A 27,143-nucleotide genomic window follows, 5' to 3' on the forward strand; every position below is an offset into this window, starting at 1 on the left:
TGGGGTGACAAGTGACAGAAAAATAGCTGTGCTGCCTGTAGTTTGAACCCAGTGCCACCTGCACAATGTGCCACCAGTGCATAAGGATCATAAATTCATCAAAAAGCTGTACTACTGTTCTGTAAAGTTGATTTTTTGTCCTTGGTGCACTGCAATCACTATTATGATATTACTTGTAGGACTATATTTGAGGATCTTAAATTGGACTCACTGAGAGAGAGAGAGAGAGAGAGAGAGATGAAAACAAAAATTATGTCCAATTGTGTGCGCATGTATGTATGTGAGTGAGTGAGTGAGTGTGTGTGTGTGTGTGTGTGTGTGTGTGTGTGTGTTTGAGAGAGATGGAGATTTTTTATTTATTTATTTATTTATCTCTTGTTCCGGTGATCCATGTTGTGACACTATCACAGGATATGGAACGTGTCAATTTTACAAGCTTTTGGCCAGAATTTACGGTAATACATAACACAAAACAAAAACAGTAAACAGTAACTTAGTCCCACAACAAAAAAATACATTTTAGAGATAGAGATTACAAAACAAAAAATAGTAAACAGTAACTTAGGTCCCACTACAAAAATACATTTTAGAGATAGATAAAGATTGCAAAATAATAAGTGTTACAGAGAAATAAATATGGAGAGAGAGAGATTGATTCAGTCAACATAAATTGCAATGAATTACAGCTATTAAAGTAGAAAAATATATAGAAAAGGTTCTGAGTATTAAGAAATAACTCAACTGGTGATTCTGGCTGTGAGTATTACTGTATTAGCCCATATATAAGCCATTTTCCTCAAAATTGAGCCACAAAAAATATTTATGGCTTATCTGTGCAACTGTAGAAATACCAAGCTATTTTTACTTCAAAGAAATTTCAACTGTAGTGTTCTTTCCTCAGTTCGAAATGGGTCAACAGCATAGCTAATGTATGTAAATTAATCACTGTATATGAGGTAACAATTCAACTGTCTTCAGCGATTGACATTTCCTGTAGGTAGTGACTATTGTCATTCTTGCAGCTGTGTTATTTTACATGATATGGTGGGTACAGTTTTTCTTTAACTAGAAAGTGAAAGTTTGTTTCCACCGATTCGAAGTTATGATGCAAATTTCAAACTTGGAGTTGTTCATTGTTTGAAGACTACATCTAATAGAAGAGGTGGCAGAAACTATGCTTTGTAAGACACTAGTGTGTAGCATTGAAGAATAAGCCAAAAGCTGAAAAGTAGCTTGAATTTGAGGCTAAGTTTCTGTCCTTCATCAAACGTAAAAGAAGATGGGATACTTACTCTTAACAAATAATCCATTTCAAGGCCTTGGAGATTCCAAAGATCATGAACATTCCTCATACACAATTTTGTGGCAGTATCAGTTGGTGATACAAGTTGATATGTAAAAGTGGCCTCTCTGTATGATGAAGTACTTCACTAGCACAGTGACTACCAGAAGATTTTACTGAAAAACTCATCAGCTTCTAAAGACTGACCTAATGTGCTGCTATTTTAGTGGTGGAGATTTTTACAGGTCATCTCACATCTGAAGTAAAGAATGAAGTTGCTACACTGAAGACTGACTTTGTCTTCAATAATCAAGTATCTCAAAACTGCAGATACTTAATGTTGTAAACTAGCCTTGTAAAGGCCATGTCTGGAAACACTGTACCAATTGGCTTTTAGAAGGGGATGATGCACTCACTCCATCTGTCAAGATTAAAAATATGTCAGTCAGCCTTATGCATTAGTTCATTTTCTCTTCATGGCACACAATGTCACCAGATTTTTTCATCAAAAAGTTCAAATGCTTTATGTCCAAACCCTGGATGGTCCTGAGAACAACATACTTTGGGAGGAGAGTCATGAAAATACTGACAGAGAGGAAACAGATGGTAGTAGTGAAGTTAACAATGACATCAGTAAAGACTGTGATTAGAAGGCTGGTATTTCTGTACAATTTATCTACACAAAAACATAAAAAATATAGTCATGATCGATGATGTTGTGAACAGTTTTTGTAGATGGGTAATGTGATTAAGAAGACTGTTATACATGTGAGCTTTTGGCCAAAAGACCTTCTTCTAACACACACACACACACACACACACACACACACACACACACACACACACAGATATATATTCGTGAAAGCACAACTCACTGGCACAACCACTGTCTCTGGCCACTGAGGCTGGAGGTGTGGCCTCAGTGGCCATAGACAGTGGTCATGTATGTTTGAGGTGCTTGTGTTGTGCTTGGGTGAATGTGTGTGTATGTGTTTTCTATCTTAGAAGAAGGTCTTTTGGCCAAAAACACACATGTATAGCAGTCTTTTTGTTGTGTCTGTCTGCAACTCAACACGTCCACTATAAGTGAGTAGCAGTTTCTCCTTTTCATAGTACTGTCATTATTCCATTCTGGATAGTTGATTAGAAACCCAAGTCTTTAATTTTCTAGTAATTTGTTGTCACATAAAGTTTCTTTTTGAAACCAGTTAAATGTGTTTTTCATGTAGGATGCATGCAAAAAACACCCAGAACGAGAAATATGGGCAGTTCAGAAGTGTAGTATACTAAAGTCTGAAGTATTCCGCAGATGCCATTCTGAAGTGCCTTTTGAACCCTATCTGCACAGGTGAGTTAGAATTATTTGCTCACTGCTCTTTCTATAAGTGCATGCAAAGTAGATGTTATTATATAGTTTTCATTTTATGAATTGTGTGACTGCAGTAAGCAGTATTGAATATCACAAGGGATAGTGCAAGTTGATGTAAGTGTCAAGGATTACACATAACTGTAGAGAACTGTGGAAGACAACAAAATATCAAGCAGTTTAGTATGCATTGTAAATCAAAAGAAAATAAATACAAAAGGAAATGAGAATAGTAAGATGGGAGTGAATATGTGAGAAGTATAAAGAAATGAGAGAAGTTCAGCAAAGAGGAGTTAATATGCTCTTTTTGATAGTGTAAATCAAAGTGTGGGCTTAATGCCAAATGTTTGTTGATTTCAAGGGCTTCCAGTAGCTTCAGTTTTGGCTTTTTGTGTTCCTAGTGGATGATTTTGCATTATTTCTATATGGAAAATGCTCTTACAGTATGTGCATTTTCGCAATATTCTTATTATTCATGTGTCTTGAATAAATAATAGTAGGTTTAAGAACTTCTTCATCAGATAGATACTATAATTATTTCTGATTCTTGTAGCATTTTGTTTTTGTCCAGAGGGAAATTTAGTCCTTTTTCTGTTCTAATCTTACATGTGTAACTCTTTAGTTTATGACATCTGAGCTTAAGCTTTGTAATGAAAGGAACAATTTTGCAGTATAGTGTATTGTGTTCTAAACCATAATAAATGTGTAAACAGCGTTACATGTAATAGAAAGATCTACCTCTTAAGAAATCAGGTATGACAAACAACAACGATAAATAGTCTTTCTTCTTCTTCTTCTTCTTCACCTTCTCTCAGATGTTACACTTTTGCCTGTTTAATTCTCTTATTATATGCCTTTATTTGTTTTCTTTTTTTGAGGTCATCAATCTCCTGTGACCTGCCACAAATTTCTCTCCCTTGAGAACCTTTACATCTCAGAGTAGCAGTTGTGACCTACATCCTCCATTATTTGCTGGATACATTCCAGTCTCTATCTTCCTCTACAGATTTTTCCCTCTATGGCTCCCTCTAGTACCACAGAAGTTATTCCCTTATGTCTTAACAGGTGTCGTATCCTCCTGCCCTTTCTTCTTGTCAGTGTTTTCCATATTCTCCTTTTTTGGCTGATTCTATGAAGAACCTTGTCATTTCTTACCTTATTAGTCCGCCCAATTTTCTACATTTTCCAGTAGCAACACATCACAAATGCTTACATTCTCTTTTGTTCCATTTTTCCCACAGTCCATATTTCATTACCATATAATGCTGTGCTCCAAGCCAGGGTGACAATTCGTCTGGAAAACCTTCAATTCTCAGGGAGTTTCATTTGATCTGGATAAATCAGGGAAATTTCAAGAATTTCATAAAATCTCAGGGAATTCTTTGTTTTTAACCTAGTATTGAAATTGAATTTCATTGAGTTTTATTAATCACAAATTTTAAGATACTTCATATCTCAAAATGTGTTAATTATATGAATATTATTAGAGATAAATTATTGATGTTTAAAAACTGTAGTTAAACTACTGTTTTTGGATATTATATAGCTCACCAGCTCACTATTAATTTATCAGGAACTATTTGACATCATCTTCCTCCTCACACCTAGAATTCTTAGGAAATGTATTTTTTTAAAATTTGATTAGCCATACTGCAAACGTACATCCTCAGAAATTTCTTCCTCAAGTTAAGACCTTTGTTTGATGCTAGTACACTTCTCTTTGTCAGGAATTCCCTCATTGACAGTGCTAGTCTGATTTTTTTGATATCCTTATTGCTCTGTGTATCATGATTTATTTCGCTGCCTAGGTAGCAGAATTCCTTAACTCCATCTACTTCATGCTCCGCAATTCTGATGTTAAATTTCTTATTGTTCTCATTTCTGCTACTTCTCATTACTTTTGTCTTTCTTTTATGTACTCTCTGTTCATATTCTGTACCCATTAGAGTGTTCACTCCATTCAACATATCCTGTAATTCTTATTCACTTTCACTGAGGAGAGCAATGTTATCAGCAAATCTCGTCATTGATATCCTTTCACCTTAAATTTTAGTCCCACTCTTCAACATTTCTTTTAATTCCATGATTGTTTCTTTGATGCATAGATTCAACAATAGGGGCAAAAGACTGTATCTCCGTCTTACGCTGTTTTTAATCCAAGCACTTCATTCTTCGTCTTCCATTCTTATTGTTCTCTATTGGTCCTCATCCATATTGTATATTATCCATCTTTCTCTTTGGCTTGCCCCTATTTTTCTCAGAATTTTGAACGTCTTGCACAATTTTACATTGTTTAATGCTTTTTTCAGATCAACAAATCACATGCATGTGGCTTGATTTTTCTTCAGTCTTGCTTCCATTATCAGCCACAACATGAGAACTGCCTCTCTGGTGCCTGAATCTGTTCTAAAGCCAAACTGATTGTAGTCTTAACAGACCTTCAATTTTGTTTCCCTTTATGGCATGTGGTTAGTTGTTTTTCTGGTCTATTCATCCATCTCTTCATCTGGTCTCTTTTTTATGTGGTCTCCCTGTTTCTTCATGTCCCCCTTAATATGTTTAGTAATACATTTAATTTTCAAATCTCAACTGATTGCTGTACTACTTATTCTGCCTGAATGTGTATAGCTGGTTGATCTTCTGAAAAATGCACATCCACAGCTTGCCTTCTATCTTCACATTTCACTCCTATACAGTATGAGTGATACTCTGTTTTCTTTAGTCATTAGTGCAGTATGTCTTCAAACAAAAAGACTATCTGGTACATGTGCAGCAGTTGGAACTGAATTGCTGCCATTTTATGAGGAGGGGATGTAATCATGCCAAATACTGTTATGTAACTTTAAACAAAGATTAATTTTTTCTGCTGTATCTGATATTAGTATATTTTGTAGCTCCCATTGCTTATTGGTTTAATGCACTTAATTACTCTGATTAACAAAATGAGTGAAACAATTTGCATAGTATAGTTACCTAGTTAGTAAGCACACATATTTAAATTAAATATTTAGTTATGTAATGACCTTATTTTGTTATGTATTTTCTATTACCTCCTTTCTCAGATGAAGAAAATGTTATCAATGTAATGTACAGGTGTAATTGGTGCATGTCCTGAAACTGGCCTCAGGCGAATCATACAGGGAAGTGAGAATACATAAGTACAAAAAGTGCTAAGATATAAATTAGAAGCTAGGTGTGCACACATAAAAAAGAAACAAATAAAGTGAAGACATGGTAAAAGACGTATGGTAACAGACGTAATGAAAGTGGAAGGAATAAGTAGGAAAGAAATACATAGTAGGAAATTTCTTCTATTTCTAAACTGTGATTAAATTATGAATTGTGAGTTATAATCCAATAATCTTTCCTAGGTGTATCTTCGACTCTTGTGCTTGTGATCAGGGAGGAGACTGTGACTGTTTGTGTACAGCTCTGGCAGCTTATGCTCATGAATGCAACATTCATGGCGTGCCTGTAAAATGGAGGACGCAGCAGTTGTGTCGTAAGTTAATGTTCTCTGTCCGTCTCTCTCTCTCTCTCTCTCTCTCTCTCTCTCTCTCTCTCTCTCTCTCTCTCTCTCTCTCTCACACACACACACACACACACACACACACACACACACACACACACACACTTTCTCTCTTGCATTTATTGTATGTTGCATTTATTGTATTTTTCAGCACAGTAGCTACTTCAAATTCAAGGTTAGTCTCACATTTTTTAGTATCATTACCACCAGCTTTTTCATTAGTAGATAAAACATAATACTGATAGATGTTTTCCAGTAACCGAGAAGATTTTATCCATCTTTTCCCATAGTCTGTTGTAAAAATTTCCACAATGGAAAAAAGTGACACACTGTCAATGTAGATAAAGTGACTGATTATGTTCTATTATTTTTTAAATTGATAACTGCTTTTGATCAGCCAGTAACCATACTCAGACAAAAGGAACATGCTGCAAACAGTGATGTAATGTTCCTGTTGCATTTTCAATAATATTATATTGTATCATCAACAGTATTTTTATCTTCATATTAAAGAAACAAGCTGCAATCAGTGATGTAACTTTGGTAACTCTTTGATATATTACTACGAGATGACACCATGGGTCAGCTGATAACCTGAGAAGATTTCATCACTGAAATTTACCAAGAAAACTTGTGTCCCATGTATTATATTGTCAACAGTATTCATGAAAAGTGCAATAGGAACATCACATCATCACTTGCAGCAGGTACAATTAATCTGAAAGTGACTATACTGTTCACAATATATTCAGTGTAACAGGAACACTACATTACTCCCTGCAGCACGTGCCTCTAGTTTGAAGACAACCATTGGCCGGTTGAAACCAGTTAATGATTCCAACCACTGACCAGTTGCAACTCCCTCTGGCATTTGGTCAATAATCATGGTGGCATGGTAGGAATAAAACCACACTAATATCACTTTGGTGCTAATATTGACTGAATTTACTTGATGCCATTGAGAACATCCACTATTTGTTATAATCTAATTTGACAGTGACAGAAAAACACTACAGACTTGAACTATGTTCATGCATACCACTTTAATCCATGAGAATTTTATGACCAGTCATCAATACATATAAAGGGCCTATTTCAATAGTAGTACAAGTCCAGTTTTGTTCATTCTGAGATACAGAGTCCTAAAGTTAAATGAGTGTTGAAAAATCTGCAGTTGAGCTGCCAGAAATATTCAAGCATATGGCTTCTTGCTAGATATGAACCTTTCTTTCTGTTTGTTTGGATCATTAATGTCGCAAGCATTATAGACAGAAAAGTGGAGGTAATGGACCTGTGCCACTATTGAAATAAGCTCTTCATATATCTTCAGCTTATTCAAGTGCCCACTGTTACCAAAGGCATCAACAGTTTAGACCATGAATCAGCATGTATTTTCGAGTGATACAGCATACACAATGTATATTAGGCCCTAGGTTACCATTAATAACTGTGACTGCACCAAACTGCAGGTTGTTGGATAATTTTCAGAATGCATGTTGAAAAACTGGAGCTCACTGCTCACTTTTACCTGACAGCCTGTAACACTCTTTTCCTGAAGCATTTCAAAGATCTTTATAAACAACTGACTCATTTGTGCCTCCATTTTGGGAATTTAAAGCCACATAAAATGGGCCTCTTTGAATACCTCCCCTAAAAGTTACGTTGCTTGCAGACAGGAGGAAGGAATCTAAATTACTAAGTGTATGTCACAGAACCCAGTATCAATTTCAGGCTGCTAGTCTAGTGGCCTCCAGGGGCAACAAAAATTTAATTTTCAATATAGGTATAATATTATGTTAAAATTTTCACACAACAAAAAAAATATAACAGTTAGAAACTGTGTGTTTGTCTTGAGGCAGCATAACTGAAGGTGTGCAAATGCCCAGACTTGTCTCACCCAGTATTTGAGAATAACAGCACTTGGCCACTTCCAACAAACTTTACACATAATTTCAAACACTTATGAAAATTTTCCTCATTGACACCACCCACAAAAAAGGAAAAATTTATCACTTAACTACATTTTCACTGTTGCAGTAAAACTTCAGCCTCAGACATTATATTTTAATTTATTACTTCTGCGCTACCAATTCTATTTTCAGACAGTATCCACATACACCACTGAACGTAACTGCAATCATTGTACAGTGTCAATTAGTTTAGGAGATATGATGCCATTAACATTGAGATGCATGAGAAACTTGCTATTGCTTAAGCTGAAGTGTGCATTATCCGAACTATAATCATCCAGTGTTACTTAATGATGTCATTAAATGAGTTGCAAAAAACTTTAAGTATAATTTAAAACCTTTTATTGCCTACATGTTTGCTGTAAATACGTAATACATTAACTCATTTTTAAACTAATCAGGCATTACAAGCTGTTTTACACATGGGAGTTAAATTCTTTGGAGAATCAGGTATTCACTGTTTCACAAGATTTCCTAAATTCAGTAAAACATCAGAGTATGGAATTTCATGAGAAAGAGATCTGGCAAATGCAAATCAATGATAGTTATTGAGAGAAAGATGGTTATTGAACTTCTGAAAATGTATAGCTAGAAGACAGCCACTTTTTTTTAGGCATAAAAGCTTTGCATTTATTGATACATTATTTCAGCATCATAAAAAGGAAGGTGAATAGGTAGTAAACACCAATTCCACCAGTTCAATTCTGTTGGAATTTTCATTGAATTTTTTGCAGCAAAAGAATTAGTCCAAACATTTTGTTTCCCAGAAATATATTTGTTTTTGTTGTAGATACCATAATTTGGCAGCTATCAAACTTCAGCTATAGTTGAATTGTTTGAGACTGGTCTATGAACAAAGAAAGACAGTTTAAATTTTTTGTCATGAGTGACAATTTTTATTAGCTTTAATTGTTACTGTCAGCTTTATAGTGACCACAGTAGTATTTGGAGAAATCTATATGTGGTTTCAAAACTATGATGAGAATTTTATCTTCATTTTAAATCAGAAACTTAACTTGGTTGTTACACCTGAAACATCTTATGATGAGGACCCACAGGACACTAAACAGTCTTAGTGCCCCAATTGCAAGTCAACATTTGGCATGGGGGGAGCACATAGATGCACTGTGTAAAAAGATAAACAAACAGATCTTCATCATGCATAAAACAGCTAAGGCTGTGGATGATAAAGTCCTCAGATCAATGTATTATGGACTTGTCTTCCCACATTTGTCTTATTCGGTTCATATATGGGGAAATGCACAAGCTGGCTACCTAAAAAGAATATTCACAATTCAGAAAAGGGCAGTGAGATGCATTGCAAAAATACCACCAAGACAGACCTGTAGGCAAGCTTTTGTACACTATAATATTATGACAGTATATTCACTGTATATATACCAAAGCATAATGGTGGTAAGGTCAAGTGATAAACACCTCCTAAATAAAGATGTACACAAACACGGTACAAGAGGAAATGAAAATTACTACATGATAAACAGAAATCTAAAACTGTCTATGACTGCCCCAGAAGAAGCAGGCAAAAGGTTTTTTAATAAACTCCCCAAAATCATTAAAAAAGAAACAGATCTAAAATGTTTTAAAAATCATTTGAAACTATATCTCACAGAGAAATGTATATACAGTTTGAGTGAATACTAAGATGTGTTTAAATATATCATTACTGAAATGTACCTGTAAAAATTATCATTTCTGTATGTTTTTTTGATTTGTGTGTACATATAATGTGAAACATGTAAAACCTTTGTATGATTATGGACTATTTCTGTTTAATCATTTGTTTCATTTATATATATATTGAAATCAAGTTGGATGTTAATAGGCTATTGTATGACTCACCCAATACTCTCAGCTGGATTTTCAGCTGGAGTCCATGGGCAAAGAATAAATAAATAAATAAATAAATAAATGTACCCAACAAATGAAGAAGGAACCCTGACCATCATAAAAACCTTAAAAATGAAACAGTCTTCAGGAGTAAATGGTACACCTGATAACATAATCAAAAGGTGTAGTGAACTCATTATAAAATCACTAACATATTGCATAGTTCACCTGTATCAGGGGGACCTTCCCTTCTTGTCTAGAAATTACAAAATTGAGGGGAGTCTACAAAAAAGGAAACACAGAAGAAGTTGGCAATTACAGGGAAATTGCCCTATTGTCTGGATTCTCAAAAATTGTAGAGAAGGTCTTCCACAAAAGACTTACAGCCTTTATGGGAAAATATCAAATCCTATCCACAGCACAACACAGGTTTAGGAAGAACCGCTCAACCAACAGTGCTATTTATGAATTCCTAAGTGAAATTTACCAGAAAGTGGAGGGTGGCAAATAGATCACTGATGTATGCCTTGACTTGTCAAAAGCATTTGATATTATAGATCATGAAGCACTCCTACAGAAATTACATCAACTAGACACCAGAGCCATACCTAATGACTGGATCAGGTCATACCTTTTCAGATGGAAACAAACAGTGGAAATAAAACAAGTTGACTGCAAGAAAATCAGAAACCATTACTCAGATTACCAAGACATGAAATACGGCGTTCCCCAAGGACCAGTACTGGGTCCAGCAAATGTAGTGTCAAAATGCTTACCAGTTTGCTGACAACACAAGCTTTCTCATTACTGCAAAATCAGAAAACCTACTACAATTAAACATAAGAAAGACAATGGTCAGCATAGCAGAATGGTTCACATACACTAAATTAATCATTAATGAAGGTAAACTTGTAGCAATCAACTTCGGTAATGTCAAGGAAAAGGTCCCGCAAACTATAAACATCCAGTTTTCAAACAAAGCTGTAAATGGAGTTGACCTGACAAAGTTACTCAGGGAAACTCATATTGACAGTCTCAGCAACAAATTGAACACATCCTACTGTGTGATGAGTATCCTTGAAAGCTGCTGTAACAAAGGCTGCCTAAAAAGTGTGTACTATGCAATGTCCAATCAATCCTGAAGTATGGAGTCATTTTCTGGGGAGCTTCTCTAATCGCTATTGAGCTATTTAGAATTCAAAGAAGAGTCATAAGAATCATAGAAGGAGCCAAACACAGAAAATCTTGTGAGCCACTCTTCAGAAAACTGCAAATCCTCCCACTTCCATGCTTCATGTATATGAAACCATAGCATTCATATGGCAGTAAGCAACTGAAACTCCCGCACTCTCCTCAAAAATGAAGATGTACACACTCATAACAAGCCAAAATATGGATCTCCATATGCACCACACAAAAACTAAGCTCTGCCAAAATGGAGTTCTGCATCTTGGAAAAAAGATATTCAGGAAACTACTAAGTAACATAAATCAATAAACAACAAAGCGGGGTTCAAAGTTGCAGTGAAGGCATATCTAATTGATCATTACTTCTACAGTCTGAAAGAGTATTTTTATAAATAATAATATGCCATTATGAATAATAATGTACCATTCTTATCCACTGAAATCATAGTAAAATTGTAACGACTGAACAAATACAAGTAATGTACCAATAATAAATAGTATAACCATAAGCGATTAATGATGGAAACAGTATTGTGTTAAATGATGTCCAACATCTTATATATATTCTATGTACCAAGAAGGTCTCATGGACAAATAAATAAACAAATAAAGGCTTATCATATTCTACTAAGCTTTTTATGGTCAGTTAACAACATGATCAATTCAGTTACTACAGAAATTCAGTTTGTATGAAGATAACATAATGAATGGTGCAACATTTCATATGTTGTATCTATTTACTATCTCTCACCTTTTTATTTGTTTAATCTTAAAATTGTAGACAGTTTGTATAACGGCAGATAACTTTACAGCCTTGCAGTGTGATGAACGCTGTTCTGAATACAGACCTTGTGTAACTACCTGCCCCAAGAAGACATGTGACAACATTCTCAAATATGAGACAATTACAAGAATGTGCAGTAAGGATCATTGTGTTGAAGGTGAGTAGCAAATGTGCAGACTGAGATCAAAGTTTGCTGAAATACTTTCTAAAAATTATTAAGGTGTATATTTTTTTAGTGACATACAGGCCTGATTTGTTCTATAGATGAAATATAAGTGAGCACCTTTCAATATCTGACATAGTCACTATATGAAAAATAGAAAAGCTCAATTTTTTTCTCTCAAAATAAAACATTACTTCAGTTAGTGTGAGAGATACATCTGTAATGTGTTGCCCATTGTCTCATGTATGTATATTGTTGATGAAATATTCTTTATTTTAGTTTAATATATTCATGTTTGATGTTGCTACATTCCTTTTATAACCATCTCCAACCTACCCTTCTTTCCTCCCTGAGGAAGGAAGGTCTGAAAGCTAAGATTATATCTTGCTCTTTTTAGGGTGTGTTTATTGGTGTATGAAGAATTTTGTTTCATGAGTTTAAGTAATGATGGACCATCTGTCTCATGTTTTTATAGTTTTGACAAATGAATTGACATTTTTATACAATTAACCTCCTGCCTACTTTTTTATTAATTACAATTGTGAATAAGCAACTCATGCAAGAGTATTAACTGTTTTATTGATCCAAAGTGGCTAGTATGCAGTAGAGAGAATTTTATGATATACAATACTGAATTTCAAGCTTTGAGTGTGTTCTCTGAAAGTCGCAGAGACTCAAGAAACTACAGGAAGACAGTGAGTTGTCTATCAACCCACCATGAGAAAAGCACACATTCTTATGATGTTGTGTTTCTTTTTTATTTTTTTGTTTCATATTATTCAGCATATTATAGTTACGTTGTTCTTCAGCTACAAGCTTTCATATTATCTTATCTTCTATTTGTCATCTGTGTGAATCACTTTATCTGTATTAACTGTCTTGTGTGTCTAAAGAATATTAAGGCTTTCATTCTGGCTATCTTGATGAGATTCTAAAATATTTTTACACTACTAGCCACATGTTAATAATTAAAAGACACACACTTTTAGTGCATTTTTGGTATGGGTACATATCTTATGCTCAGAAATTCATTTTTCAGTTTTATCAACTTGTTGCTGTAAAGAACAGAAAGTATGTTAAACAAGGTAGATGTATTCAGTTAATTTCTCGGAATTTAGTAAATTCATTAAACATACTTTACTGAGCTGTTGTACCTTATTTATAGTTCCCATCCCATTGTATTCTGCTTTCCCTTCCTTCATCCTAGGAGAATTAGCATTTGATCCTCACTTATTTCACCTTTTCCTGTCTTTAGATAGATTAAATAATTAGCTCCAAAAATGAGTTTCTGATAGCTGTATCCTTTCAGTATTTGCTGCTGACTGATAAACAGGATATCTGTTTATCTTTATTTTACTAAAAGTTTATTTTAATATCCTCTCAATGTGTTCATCCAGGTTGTGAAGCCAAGAAATGTCCAGATAATGAAGTATACTCAAACATTACAGCCTTAGAGTGTGTTACTGTTAACAAATGCAAGCCTCCAGTCTGTCTTCAGACAGCACAGGCTACCTACTATGAGGGTGATTTGATGGAAGAAGATGCCTGTCATCGATGGTAAGCACACATTCTGCTTATAATTGTTGATACATTGTGGTGTTATTTTATTTGAATGGGCACATTACAGTGCAGCATGCTGAATGTCAAGCCCACCCTTAACATGTACAGGGTATGACAAGCAGTGCTTGATTTGTGAAAAAGAGAGGTTCTGCTACTGTAACCTTCCAGGAAGTGTTTTTGAAATTTGGACTTCTTAAAACACTATTTTAAAGCTTTTTTGAGCTTTTTAAAAGTGTGAACACAACACCTGTTTTCCATTGCTTCAACCACAGCAAAAATTCTATCATACCACATCTCAAAATCTGCAGCTCTGAGTTTTTCTCATACTGGTACAATGTACTGGTGTGTACCATCACAGATCAAGTACTGGTAGCAAGTATAACTATATGTACTTCTTAATTGAATCTGATTTGGCATAATGATCATTAGAATAGATGTGAAGGGATTCACCTCAAAATATTGAGGTTTGTGCTGTAGGATGTTTGGGGTAGGAGTATATTACTGCACTAGATGTCTTAAATTTATTGCCTATAGCCTTCATTTACAATATACTACATTAGCAAGAGAAACTAAAGAGTATGCCTATCATCTATGCACATTCTGCAACTAATGAGTAATGATATACAAAAAATCTCCTTATGTTTCAATTCATATTGATAAAAAGCATTTTCCCAATATTTCAAGAAGAATATTTTTGCCAATCTTCTGCCATTTCAGTCCAATTCATTTGTGTACAAACTTTAGTGGCAGCAATTCTGTAAATTTCAGAAGCAATCAGTCGTAAACAATCCAGCATGTCCTGTTGCTTGGGCGCACTGTCTGTCAATGCTGTATGAGGTGCAATCTAACACTGATCAAGCCTGGCTTCCTCCAAAGTGGGCTGCAGAGCTATATTGAGAGCAGCATGTTTTATTGGCACCTATTCTACTATTGCTTCCTTAATTATGCTGATAAAAAGAAATTATCATGTTTTACAGAAAAAGGAGCTATATGGAGAAGTTGGCACATGTCTTAAATGTTTCAGTTATTCGGAATCTGCCAACAGACAGAAAACTACTTCATGTTACGTTTGTCTGGGATACTAAGGGACATAGCAAAGCTGATGAAATCAGAAGCAGCAGCAGCACCACAATGTCTATGGTTAGGGAAAAAGATTAGTATTAAATATCTCATCAACGCCTATCCCTAATATGTGGGAGGACAGTGTACCATTAATCCATTTATGTCCTAAGTGTCCATATCCTTTACTTTTGTTTCATGTAGCTAACTGAGAAACAAGTGCAACAATGTGTAGTATTTTTTGTCACAGAACTCAATGTAATCATCTGCTGAAAATTATGCAAAAGGTTAACCTGAGTTAACTGAGGCATACATTTTCGTACAGTTGACTGACAGAAAAACTTAATTAAGTATCACATTCATTGACAAAATATTAGTTTTAATATAGCTGATGACGCTATCTGTATGACTGGCTGCTCATTTTTTTAAAATTTTTTTAAAGCTATACATTAGAAGCTCCAGATGAGCAGATACAGACTCTTACAGTGATATGTTTAGAGCAGTAAGGTCAGCAGAGGTTCAAGAGCAATCTGATGCAGTAACATTCCAAGCAAGACCAGTGTGTAACAACAATTCCAATACCAGCTTGACAAATATACAGCCATAGAGCAAACCAGTTAGAAGCAATTCTGTAGCAGTGATCTGAAATACAGGGGACAGTGAGAAGATAACAGTAGCATCCATGTAAGCCAAGCACTGGCTGTAGGCTGCAGCCCCTTCAGTCACGCAACCATTCCAGAAAGTTTGCTCAGTGGGTGCACTTATGGATAGAAGATGGCCTCGGCAGTTTGACAATAGCTGTGACCTCTTCCATGTTACTGTCTAATGGGAATATAAAAATAGCTGTGTGTTTAAAACCGACTCATGGACTATCATTCATTCATTGTGTTCCATAGTTTCCATCAGGAATTATATTATAGGAACTTAATCTGTTTACCATATTAACCCTTAATGTCCGAACTGTGGTCTCACAGACTGCTAGTGTTTATTGTTATTTGGTTGGTAATGCATAGCAGGGGGGTAAAAGATTACAGCATTGTGCATTGTGTAGTTTTCTTTCCTGAAGCTGCCTTTCCTTTGTTAGTACCTGCTTGAATATGATGTGGACCTTTACTGCTTCTTTCATGCCAGCAGTCTCTGAGACTGCACGTGTGACTTTCATTATGGTTTCAGAAGCCAGGTCTACATGAACTGTTGTTCATGCTACAGACCCTGTCTTTGAGGATACTGTTTTAAAATGGTTTGAGGACAGTTTAAGAAACAATGTTGGATCAGATAGTGACAACAAAATTCAACAGGAACAGTGTGAAAGTGAAGACAGAATTCATTTTACCAACTGTGAAATCCAAGAATGAAACAAGTAATCAAAGTGATGAAGTCAGAAGTGTTGATACTGAATTTTTAGCTAAAGGTTCTGCTAAAAATACATTAGCTTGAAATAAATATCATTGGTTGTCAAAGCCTCTTCCAGAAATGGCCAGTGGTATTATTTTTCTGCAAGTCAGACATCAGTGGGGTGGATCGTTTGTCCTTCACAATTCCTACGAAGACAATACTCAGGTGAACCACATTAATTGTTGAAGAATCTCATTGGTGACACCACAGATAAAAAGTGAGACAACAAGTATCACATACCCTTCAACTTCATGCATCCTTCACCACACTTTTTGGTTGTAGTGGAACTGAGAGTACAAGTCATTGCACAACATTTGGAAAAATGCAAAACATGCTCCACCTGTGACCCAAAAAAGAAGAAAAAGATGTCTTATTGTGCCATTGTTGCAAGAAGCCAATCTGACTTGAAATCTGTACAAAAATTTCCAGCAAGTGCAAAGAAAACCTCTGAGAAGGAAAGTAAACACCTAAAAAGTATTAGAGTAATGTTCATTTTTTGAATATTTTATGGGATTTTGTTATGTTTTTATTATTACATGCATAATAACCAATAAAAATATAGCAAAAAGTAAAATTTGGAGTGCAGGGTATTTGATTTGCACAGTATTAACATTATCATGTAATATTATGTTCATGTTGTACAGTTTTCTGTTTAAATGTGTTTTTTCTTCATAAAAATTAACTTTAAAATTTATTGGAATATATTTTTTGTGTGTTATGTGTGTAATCTTTTATGTAAAATCTGAACTGTTACACTGAAATTTCTGAATTCAATTTTTTGGCCATTTAAATATAGTGGTCCCTCAGACTGCACCTGGGACAGTGTGTGACAAAAAGATGACATGAAGAGCTAAGGGTTAACAATTATGTATCACTGTACTGCTGGATGCTATTCGTGTTTATGCCAGATAAACTTCATGTGGCAAATTAGAAAGAAACAAGTCAACTTCCAAGAAAGCTCCTGTCTCCACAGGTGCATTAAATAGCTGTTGTTTATCTACTAATGGTAGCTTACTATTTCCTCGATTACAATGGTATTTTCATAATTTTCAAAGGAATCACTTCGCTGCGTCTGTAAACACTGACTGCTTTTCACAATACATTTCTACTTGTTACGCATCTGTACAATGAGCACTGTACTTGTCTTTTAGCTAAAAATAGCTTTTCAAGTCTGGACTCATAGAGGGGCTTGTTGCAACCAAACCAGTAATACTGGATCTTTGGATGTATTTTCTTTCCATTTGCATGACACATGATTGCACAATGTGGAAAGCTTTTACGGGTCTTGTTTTCAACCTGTAGATTGTTTGAGCTTGAAAAAATGTCTTCCTAAGAGATAAAACAGGGGTTGTTGGTGCTTTTCCTGGATATTCAGCTTTCAAGACGCTTAAATTACTGTTGTGCTTTGAACTGGTTGGCTTCCTTCTGTAATAGTTTTTGCAACAATATTAAGCATACACAGAGTGCAAATATCGCTTTTCATTAATTTTGGACGCAGAGCAGGTAATTGTATACATACAGAGGCAGCTTCATATTAAAACTAATCTTTTGTTGGTTATATTTTGGTTTATTACTACTTGTTTATATGCTTAACTTTGTGCTTTTCTAAAATATTATGCTTTTGAATAAATGAACTGATGAAAGCACAATTTATCACCAAAATTATGTACATTATAAAAGTCCTCTCAGTAGCCACAGAACTAAAACACTACCAAATTGTCACACAATGCAAATTAATATGTCCAAGGGAAACCACTTTCAAAACAAGTAACACAGCAGAAATAGAAGGAATACTCTAATAAAAAGAAGAATGGTCAAAACATGCAAAATAAAAATTACCTGGAAAACTTACAGTTTAGACTAGGTTCTATTGAAACAGTCTACATGAAAATGTTACCAGTAATGAGCATGATCAGGAAGAAGGGCTAACCATGACACTAGAAAACTGTATCATCAGGATAATAATAGAGATATTATGGAACAGTAAGAGCCACATTAGATATTTTATGGAAGTCAAGGAAGACATGGGGAAAGTACAGAAGACTTAAAAGATACAAGGGCACGGTTGAAAAGTAATGACTACAGTTTTTTTATGTGAAAACTTGTAAAGCTTTTTAACTAAAAGAAATGTTATTAACATTGTAGATATCTATCCTTCATGTCTACATATTTATCTCTCAACATAATCACCCTGCTAACAACCACGTTTCCCCGAACTAGAGACCAGTTTGTTGATAACATGACTGTAGAATGTTTTACTTTGTTGATGGAGTCACAACCTCCCCTCTGGTTGCGCTGCCTCATTGCTGTCAAAGTGAAGTCCTTGAAGGTGTTATTTAAGTTTCAGAAACAGTTAAAAATCAAATGGGACCAAGTCATGACTGTATGGAGGATGATCACTGCGAACCCAAGGTGTTGGATTGTTGCAGATGTTCCAGCACCTGTGTGTGGTCTAGCATTGTCATGCTGAAGGAGTGGGCACATCATTTTTGAATGAGCTCTTCAAGTTTGAAACTTGATTACAACACATAGTTTTTAATACACCAACATAGTTATGTTACATACAACCATGTTACATACTATGATTTGGAGCTCTTCTAGTGGCAGAGGCCTGCAAATATTCAGACATGAAGAATAAAGATGTAGAATGTTAGTATTTGTTTTATTTAAAAAGCTTTAAGCATTTCACATAACAAAGTCGAAGGCAATCATAGCGTGTAGGCTTTCACGGCCGGCGTCTTCAGTAATTAAAACTTCCGGGCTAAGAGGCCTTGGTCCAATGGTAGAAATACTTCTCCCTCTACTATTGGACCACGGCCTCTTAGCCCAGAAGTTTTAATTACTAAAGTCGAAGGCATTACTTTTCAGTGCACCCTTATAAAATGAAACAATGGGATGGGTAATTTCCCACAAAGAAAGAAAAAGTTGAGTTCTGAGAAAATGAAAAATAAATATTATGCTGGTTTAGAGCACGGAATTTTACTCATGATCTGGACTAACTCTTGTTTTTTGCAGCTTCTGTTCACACCACCAGAAGAAGTGCATAGGGGAGCCATGTTCCACCACTGAGCAGCCAATACACCAAACCTTCTCAACCATTGCACCAACCACTGGGCTGCCAAAAACTGCACCTGCTCCAGAATGCAAGTCAGGTTGGAGCAGCTGGTTGAACTCTTTTACACCTTCAGATGACAAGTCATATGATAAAGAGCCTATCCCTGACACCATCTCTGTGAGTGTATTATTTCTGTATCTGCTTTAAAATCATATGCTGTATTTAAAGTATATTGTACTGAAAAAGATGTAATTTATCTTAGAAGAGAGAGTGTAGTTAGAACTGTTTGCCTTAGTCAGTTAAATCCTTTCCAGTCATTTTGATACAACTAATTAAATTAAATAGATAGTTATTTCAGTCAGAAGTGATAGTTAAAAAAATCAACTATATGTACTTAAATAATTGTGTGTTCATAGTTAAAAAAATCAACTATATGTACTTAAATTATTGTGTGTTCATATCTGCAATAATCATAATTCTACAGTAATTTACTGCAAATAACATACGTAAAATAAAAGTCTTCTTTATCATTAATTATAAGGAGTGTTCCTACGAAAACGTAGGATAACAACCAGACTGGTTGAGATATACAAATGCAGCTTCGAGATAACGTAGTGAGGCATCTAGACAATGGAGACATGTTTTGTTACCTTCACCTAAAAAATTCAAATCTGCGCCCTCAGCAGTCAAGGTGATGCTTACTGTCTCTTTCAACATTCAAGGTCTGATAGTAGTAGAATTCCTCAAGTACACAAAACCCACTAAGAGTGATGTGTCCTGTAAGACATTATGTAGCCTACACAAATCCATCAGGAACAAATGGCCGGGTCTGCTCACGGAGGGAGTGATTCTGCTCTGTGATAACACATGTCCACCCATCTTCCAGGTCACACAGAAGTATAACTGCCAAGCTTGAGTGGGAGCTGCTTGAGCATCTGCCCTACAGTTTGGACATGTTGCCTAGCAATTTCCTTATGTTTGGTCTGCTAAAATAACATCTCAAAAGGAAGAAGTGCTACAACTTGGATGTCAGACTGAAGATTGCAGTGGAGGACTGGCTCCTGTCACAGCCATAGTAATTCTGGGAACAGGGAATCCTTCAGCTTATGAAACAGTGGGATAGTTATGTTCAGGTCCCTGATGATTACTTTTGAATAAAGACTTTATAAACCACAGTGTTGTTCTTTACCTTTTCTTTTGAACACTCCATGTATGTGTCCCATACTTTGGCTAATATTGCGCTAATTTTCCAATTTTTCCAGGATAATGTATATGGCCAGAAAGGTATCTGCAGCAGAACTAATGTGACTGAAATTGAATGTCGTGCAGTGGGCAGTGAACTTGACCACAGTGATACTGGAGAGAAAGTGAAATGTAACTTGGAAGAAGGCCTAGTCTGCAAAGATGGTTGTAGGGATTATGAGATAAGACTGTATTGCAGCTGTGGGGGTAAGTACTGTTTTACAGTAATAACATTACTTGTAGTTTGTGAAACTTGCCCCATTTTCAGGCCATTATTGTAGAATACCAGAATCCTCAGTCTCACTTGATCATTGATCATAGGAGTGTGAGAGATGATGGTGGGGAGGTGGGACTGGGGGCAGGATTTGTACTAGGCCCTCTGGACAGCTCTGGACTGAGTGTCTCATTTTCTATTGCGCTACACCCCCAGTCTCCTTGACAGTGTAAAATACACAATTATTTTGACATACAATTTTCCTCCTTTCTTGTTATATAGTTCATTAATTTGTTTTGGTAACCATTAATTTTTTATGTTATTAAATAATATACCTGATTATTTCCTGGTGACATCATTTCTACAGACATTTCTTGAAAGTACCTTATTACTGCACATAGGATCCTGATTTCCGCTGTTGCTTTTTATCTGGGCTACATCTCTCCCTTTTAATACCCATATTTTACTCCTGTATGCATGATGTTTAAAATACCATGTCCCTCCCTGCCCCCCCCCCCCCCCCACTCCCAATTGGTGGGATTTTTTTTAGATAGATGGGGTACAGTTTGGCAAATCCAGGTTTCCTAAGTTAAAAACTCACGAGCACCATTTGTCCTCTACAAGTTCCAGTTAAGCTTGAGTGACAGCTATGAATGAATGGTGACAGTCAAACATTTTTTGGCACATTGCTCACGAACATTGGTTCAACTGCATGAATTGTGAGGAATAACTCAAATGCCTAAAAATAAAGCACCTGGACAGTGAAACTGCTGTCTGCGCACTCTAAGGAAGAATGCAAGATTGTAAACTGAACTACCGTGTGACCATCCACTGCTCAGTGCTTTCAACTGTACTGTTTCAAGAGGAATCTGTTGGATGTGTTAGCTAAATCGGTTTGTAAATCTTTGGCTGAGAGTGTAGTTGTGATGCTAAATGGTTGGTAGCCCAACATTTTGAATTGCAGAAGATATGATGAGACAGTACCATTGTCTTAGCCATTTAGGTTTAGCTTGTAGTTTTGTGGAGGTGCTATTTTGGAAATTCATTGTTGTTGATTTTACATAAATAATTGTAAAGCTTAAAGGTATAGTGAAAAATCTGGTGTGGAATACAGTGGTACAAGTAAATAAAAGGACTGTGTTGAGCTGTTGAACATCACATGGAGAAGAATTTGAACATTGCAACTCGTGGTTTTTGAGCTACAGTTTCCAATCTCATATTTGTGTGTCTTATCAACTTCTCAGATCATTATCCATATAGAGAGTAGTTGTGTGTACTCACACCTTCAGGTAAATTAAGAGATATTTTATTCACTTACTTTTGTATATAATTGATATGGAATTTTTCTAGTCTGCTTTGAGTTTTGGAGTTCTATTGCCTTTGAGTATCTGATTGAGAATAATGAGAAATTGGTAAATTCATGAAGGGATATATCTCTTGTATTTTGCATGAATGCCCTCTGAACTCTCAGGAACTCTATTAGAAATCTGGATTTCCAGTTGCTTTCATATTCAAATGAGCAGTTGGGTGAAAGTAAAAGCTACAACAAGACTGGTTTGACAAAATGATAGAGGTGTTCAGATCCTTTTAGTAGGAAGAAGAAAGTTTTTACTGTTTGGGAAAGGCATGGAAGGTCACTGAAGAAGGCAAAAAGCCTTCCAGGCATTCAAAACAGAGATGTCAGACGTGTGAAAGAAACCACTTACTCTCAAATTCAGGAAAATGCAGCTCTTTATAGTAACTAATGATTCAGAATCTTTCTTTAAGGCAGCAATGACTGTATAGAACACCAACTGGTTAACCGGAAGTCACCCGTTGGGATTTTTTGTGATCTATCATAGGCTTTTGATTGTGTAAAACATGGAATACTTCTAGGTAAGCTCAAGTACTGTGGTATGAAAGGGACAGTGCTCAAATGGCTTAAATCATACCTAATGGGAAGAGTGCAGAAAGTTGAAATAAACAGTTCACATAATATGCTAAAAACTGGTGATTTCTCAAACTGGGGAACAATCAAGAATGTGGTGCCGCAAGGTTCGGTCGTGCATCCTCTGCTGTTCTTAATATATATTAATGCTTTGCCATTCTATATTCATGAAGATGCAAAGCTGGTACTTTTTGCGGATGATACAAGTATAGCTATCACACCCGACAGTCAAGAATTAACTGGTGAAATTGTAAACGATGTTTTTCAGAAAATTGTTAAGTGGTTCTCTGCAAATGGGCTCTCATTAAACTTTGACAAAACACAGTATTTACAGTTCCACACAGTAAATGGAATGACCCCATTAATAAATATAGACTTCGATCAGAAATCAGTAGCTAAGGTAGAATATTCAAAATTTTCTAGGTGTATGCATTGATGAGGGGTTGAACTGGAAAAAACACACTGAGGATCTGCTGAAACGTTTGAGTTCAGCTACTTATGCTATTAGGGTCATTGCAAATTTTGGTGATATACATCTGAGTAAATTAGCTTACCATGCCTATTTTCATTCTTTGCTTTCGTATGGCATCATATTCTAGGGTAACTCATCATTGACTAAAAGAGTGTTCATTGCACAAAAGCGTAGTCAGAATAATTGCTGGAGCTCATCCAAGATCATCCTGCAGACACTTATTTAAAGAGCTAGAAATCTTCACTGTAGCCTCACAATATATGTATTCACTTATGAAATTTGTTATTAACAATCCGAACGAATTCAAAAGTAATACCAGTGTACATGGCTACAACACTAGAAGAAAGGATGATCTTCACTACTCAAGGTTAAATCTAACTTTGGTTAAGAAGGGGGTAAATTATGCTGCCACAAAAGCCTTTGGTCACTTACCTAATAGCATCAAAAGTCTGACAGATAGCCATATAGAATTTAAAAGGAAATTAAAAGAATTTCTTAATGGCAACTCCTTCTACTCGTTAGACGAATATTGAATATTTGGATGTAGTAAGTGGGTAATTCCCCAACCTCAAAAAAAAAAAAAAAAAAAAAAAAAAAAAAAAAAAAAAAAAAAAAAAAAAAAAAAAAGTAAGTAAGTTTGTGTCATGCCTAATGTAATATCTTGTATGGGCACCTTTTATTAACCTGACATGTTCCAAATCATTATGAAGTGTTGCATTCATGATCTACGGAACAAGTACTAATCTAATCTACTCCTTGTAAAGGTAAGAATCAGGTTCTTAGATACAACTACTCTGTTAGCAGTTTCTGGAAAGAGAATTTTTAGGAATTACTATACGCAGGGTAAGAAGTTTATACAGTCACCCAGCCACTATAAAGGAAGAGCTTCATTTACTACTAGGACCAAAAATTCTATCACAGAGGCTTCATAAACACCAAAACAATTACTTTCCAGGACAAACATACAGACATTAGCAATGTGGAATAAAGGAGTAGTATAGTACTGATATATAGAAACAAAAGCTAGACAGTCCTGTAATGTAGTCTAAACTTATTGCCAAAACTATTTCACATGAATGATGTCATCACAGATGTGCCAGTGTGACATGATTTGCCTCAGTGGCCATGTTTAAATAAAGAAATTTAGTACTACATCTCTGATCTAACAGTCTGCATGATAAATTTGACAGTGTCTATTTGCTAGACCTAATAAAATGAACCATGAGAAACATTGATTACAAATAAGCAGAAAGGGAAAGTCCAAGCGAGTTTCCTGTATAAGTGAACTGTGTGACAAAGATAGTATGAAGGAGGGACCAATTTTTCTGGAGTACACTCCAAAACCTCTCTTTTTTTTCGGTAAATGACCATCAGACTAGTTTTCAGAGATGTAGTTCAAATGTGCCTGAGCCCCTTCACTTGAAGAAAAGCTGGGCTGTGAAATAAAAAATGACAGCTCTAAAAACCCAGTATTGCCGTAAATTATTGTAAGAAATTTAACTGGAATAAATGTAATTCATACAGGGTGGTAATTATTCAAGAAGGTATAACACCTTTAAAGTTGATGCATGTAAATATTCAATATTTCAGAAACAAACTACGCATATTGCAAATATTTGTAGAGGAACTCTCACCACATATATTAGTAATAATGGAACATGAAGTAAAATCTGGCAAAATAATAGATTATAGGTTAGAAGGTTACTTACTAGCAAATACCTATTGTAAGGAATACCATATAGGTGATATTGTGGCAGTTAATGTTATTAAGGATATAGCAGTTAAAAAAATTCTTTTTTTGAACACCACACTGAGGAAGGATCAGTCAAAATGAAAGTTGTTATTTTCCACAGTAACGACTTTAAATCAGTGAAGCATAAAGTGATTGGGGTATATCGCCCACCAAATGCTGATTTAATATTGTTTGTTAATAGACTTAGTAGCATAGTTGTAGAGACATGTCCTAATGACCTTAATATATTGGTGACTTTAACGTAGATACAAATTCAAACAATGGAAAATTCAGGATGGAATAATGACAATAGTATGAAATGGATAGATGTAGTCATCTCTGACACAAGAGTAATGGACACATGCTCCACTAGATATGATTATGCTGTAATCAACAAAAATGTTATAGACAATGTAAATTACAGTAGTTGGATTTTAATTATTCTGGCCACTTTGATCAGGTGATACAGTACATAAATTCAGTTGTACCAAAAGTCCCTCAGAAATTAACTCTGAATAAATCGCACATTAACACACTTAAATGCAAACTAGTCAATGAGAAATGGGAATCTGAGTACCAGGTAAAAGGGTCTGACGACAAATGGTATGTGCTCTACTCAAAAGTGTTGAGCCATTGTGATTATTTCTACCCAGTCAGAGAAATCCAAAAAATGTTTAATGTTGCCAAAATGGAAGTAATCTTGGACTGTAACTCCCACCAAATCTGACTAAGCTCAGGTGGAATATACATGATTTCAACTCAGCAGATTTTTAAGGAAAAATACCATCCGGCAAAGAAAACTCTGAAATCTGAAATTGCTAACCTAAGGAAGCAGATTAACAGCAAAGCAGTAGAACAGTCCAACAAAATAATTTAAGACATCTTGGGAGTTAGCTAATAAGTAAAGGTCTCAAGAAGACGAGCACAGAACCATTCAGTGTAAGACATGATGTAACATTTTGAAAAATATGAATACTATATGCAATATTTTTAATAATTACCAATTCATGTTATAGTTGCATAGGTCAACTCAGTCAGTGTACCAGGGTTGAATTTACAGAGGTGAATGAGCAGGAAGTATACAAAGCAATACTCACCTAAAGAAAAAAAATTCATCTGGATAGTATGGCATATCCAGTGCAGTTACTAAGGTGTGCATAAAAAGAATATAGAAACCTCTTACCTACCTGATTAACTGCACCAGTAGAGAAGTCATGTTCTAAAAATGAGTGTTGTGAAACCAATGTATATATTTGCAAATATCCTGTCACAGCTAAGTGCCTTTTTCACAAAACACAAATTTCTTGTAGGTTCTCAGCGTGGCTTCAAAAAAGAGCTAAGCACGACCACAGCAGTTACACAACTCTTCCATTAAGTTTTCTATCTGATGGAGCAAAGGATGCAGACTGGCGGTATATGTTTAGACCTGACAAAAGCTTAAAACATAGTAAACCATAGGTTTCTTCTAAAAAAACTGAAGTTATGTCACTTCAGGGGCCTATCTGTGAATCTTCTAGCCACATATCTATTGAATTATAAACAATGCATTAAACTGATATACATACTAGATAAAAAAATTATAAACTTTCAATCCATTATTGAAACATTAATACAGAGTGTACTGAGGGGCTCAATTTGGTCCCTTTCTCTTTCTTATATATATATTAATGATACTGAACAAACCATTGAGTTCCATATAATAAGCTATGCAGATGACACCTCAGTCTTTTTCTGTGGTAGAGAATGTAAGGAACTACAATCTTATGCTACTACTGGTGCAACAGAAGTAATGAAATACTTCAGTGATCAAGAATTCAATGTGTATGTCACAAAATCTCAATCACTGGCATTTAAAATGGGCAGTTCTCACCACAGGTCAGCATCAGAAACTGGGAGCTGTGAATTTCTGGGGATGTATGTTGATGAAACTTTGTGGTGGACAAACAACAATAATTTTGTATATGGAAAAGTCAAACAACAATAATTTTTTATGTGGAAAAGTCAGCTGTGCCTTATATCTCCTTATCCAGCTCATAAAGATATTTCCTAACTAAACCCTGAAAATAGTACATTATGGAACAATTTAGCCATTTCTTATAGGGCTGCACAGCTGACATTCACTTAAAAAGAATACTGCTGTTACAGGAAAGACCGATAAGATTTACTCATGGAATAGCCTATAGAGATCCATGCTGGAAGTGTTTGTACAGCATAGATACCTAACAGTATATTCTCTCTACATATTTAAATTTGTTACATTTTTTATGAATCAACCAATGGAAGTTGATAAGTGTAGTGATGTACATGACCACAATACCAAGGCAAAATTCCACTATTTCCAGAAAACAGGACCTGACT

The 27,143-nt window shown here is 35.3% G+C and overlaps 1 protein-coding gene across 1 annotated transcript in view; it reads left to right on the forward strand.

Annotated features, from left to right (window-relative positions):
• The window catches only part of LOC124789901 (hemocytin-like), a 543,737-nt gene that overhangs the window by 233,800 nt on the left and 282,794 nt on the right, over positions 1–27,143 (forward strand). The window contains exons 28-33 of the mRNA XM_047257418.1: positions 2,512–2,630; positions 6,020–6,150; positions 11,995–12,123; positions 13,527–13,686; positions 19,159–19,375; positions 20,461–20,647. Coding sequence (XP_047113374.1) covers positions 2,512–2,630; positions 6,020–6,150; positions 11,995–12,123; positions 13,527–13,686; positions 19,159–19,375; positions 20,461–20,647 — 943 coding nt within the window. The remainder of the gene's footprint in view (positions 1–2,511; positions 2,631–6,019; positions 6,151–11,994; positions 12,124–13,526; positions 13,687–19,158; positions 19,376–20,460; positions 20,648–27,143) is intronic.

Source organism: Schistocerca piceifrons, chromosome 3 (genome assembly GCF_021461385.2).
Source record: "Schistocerca piceifrons isolate TAMUIC-IGC-003096 chromosome 3, iqSchPice1.1, whole genome shotgun sequence".
NCBI classification, from domain to species: Eukaryota; Metazoa; Arthropoda; class Insecta; order Orthoptera; family Acrididae; genus Schistocerca; species Schistocerca piceifrons.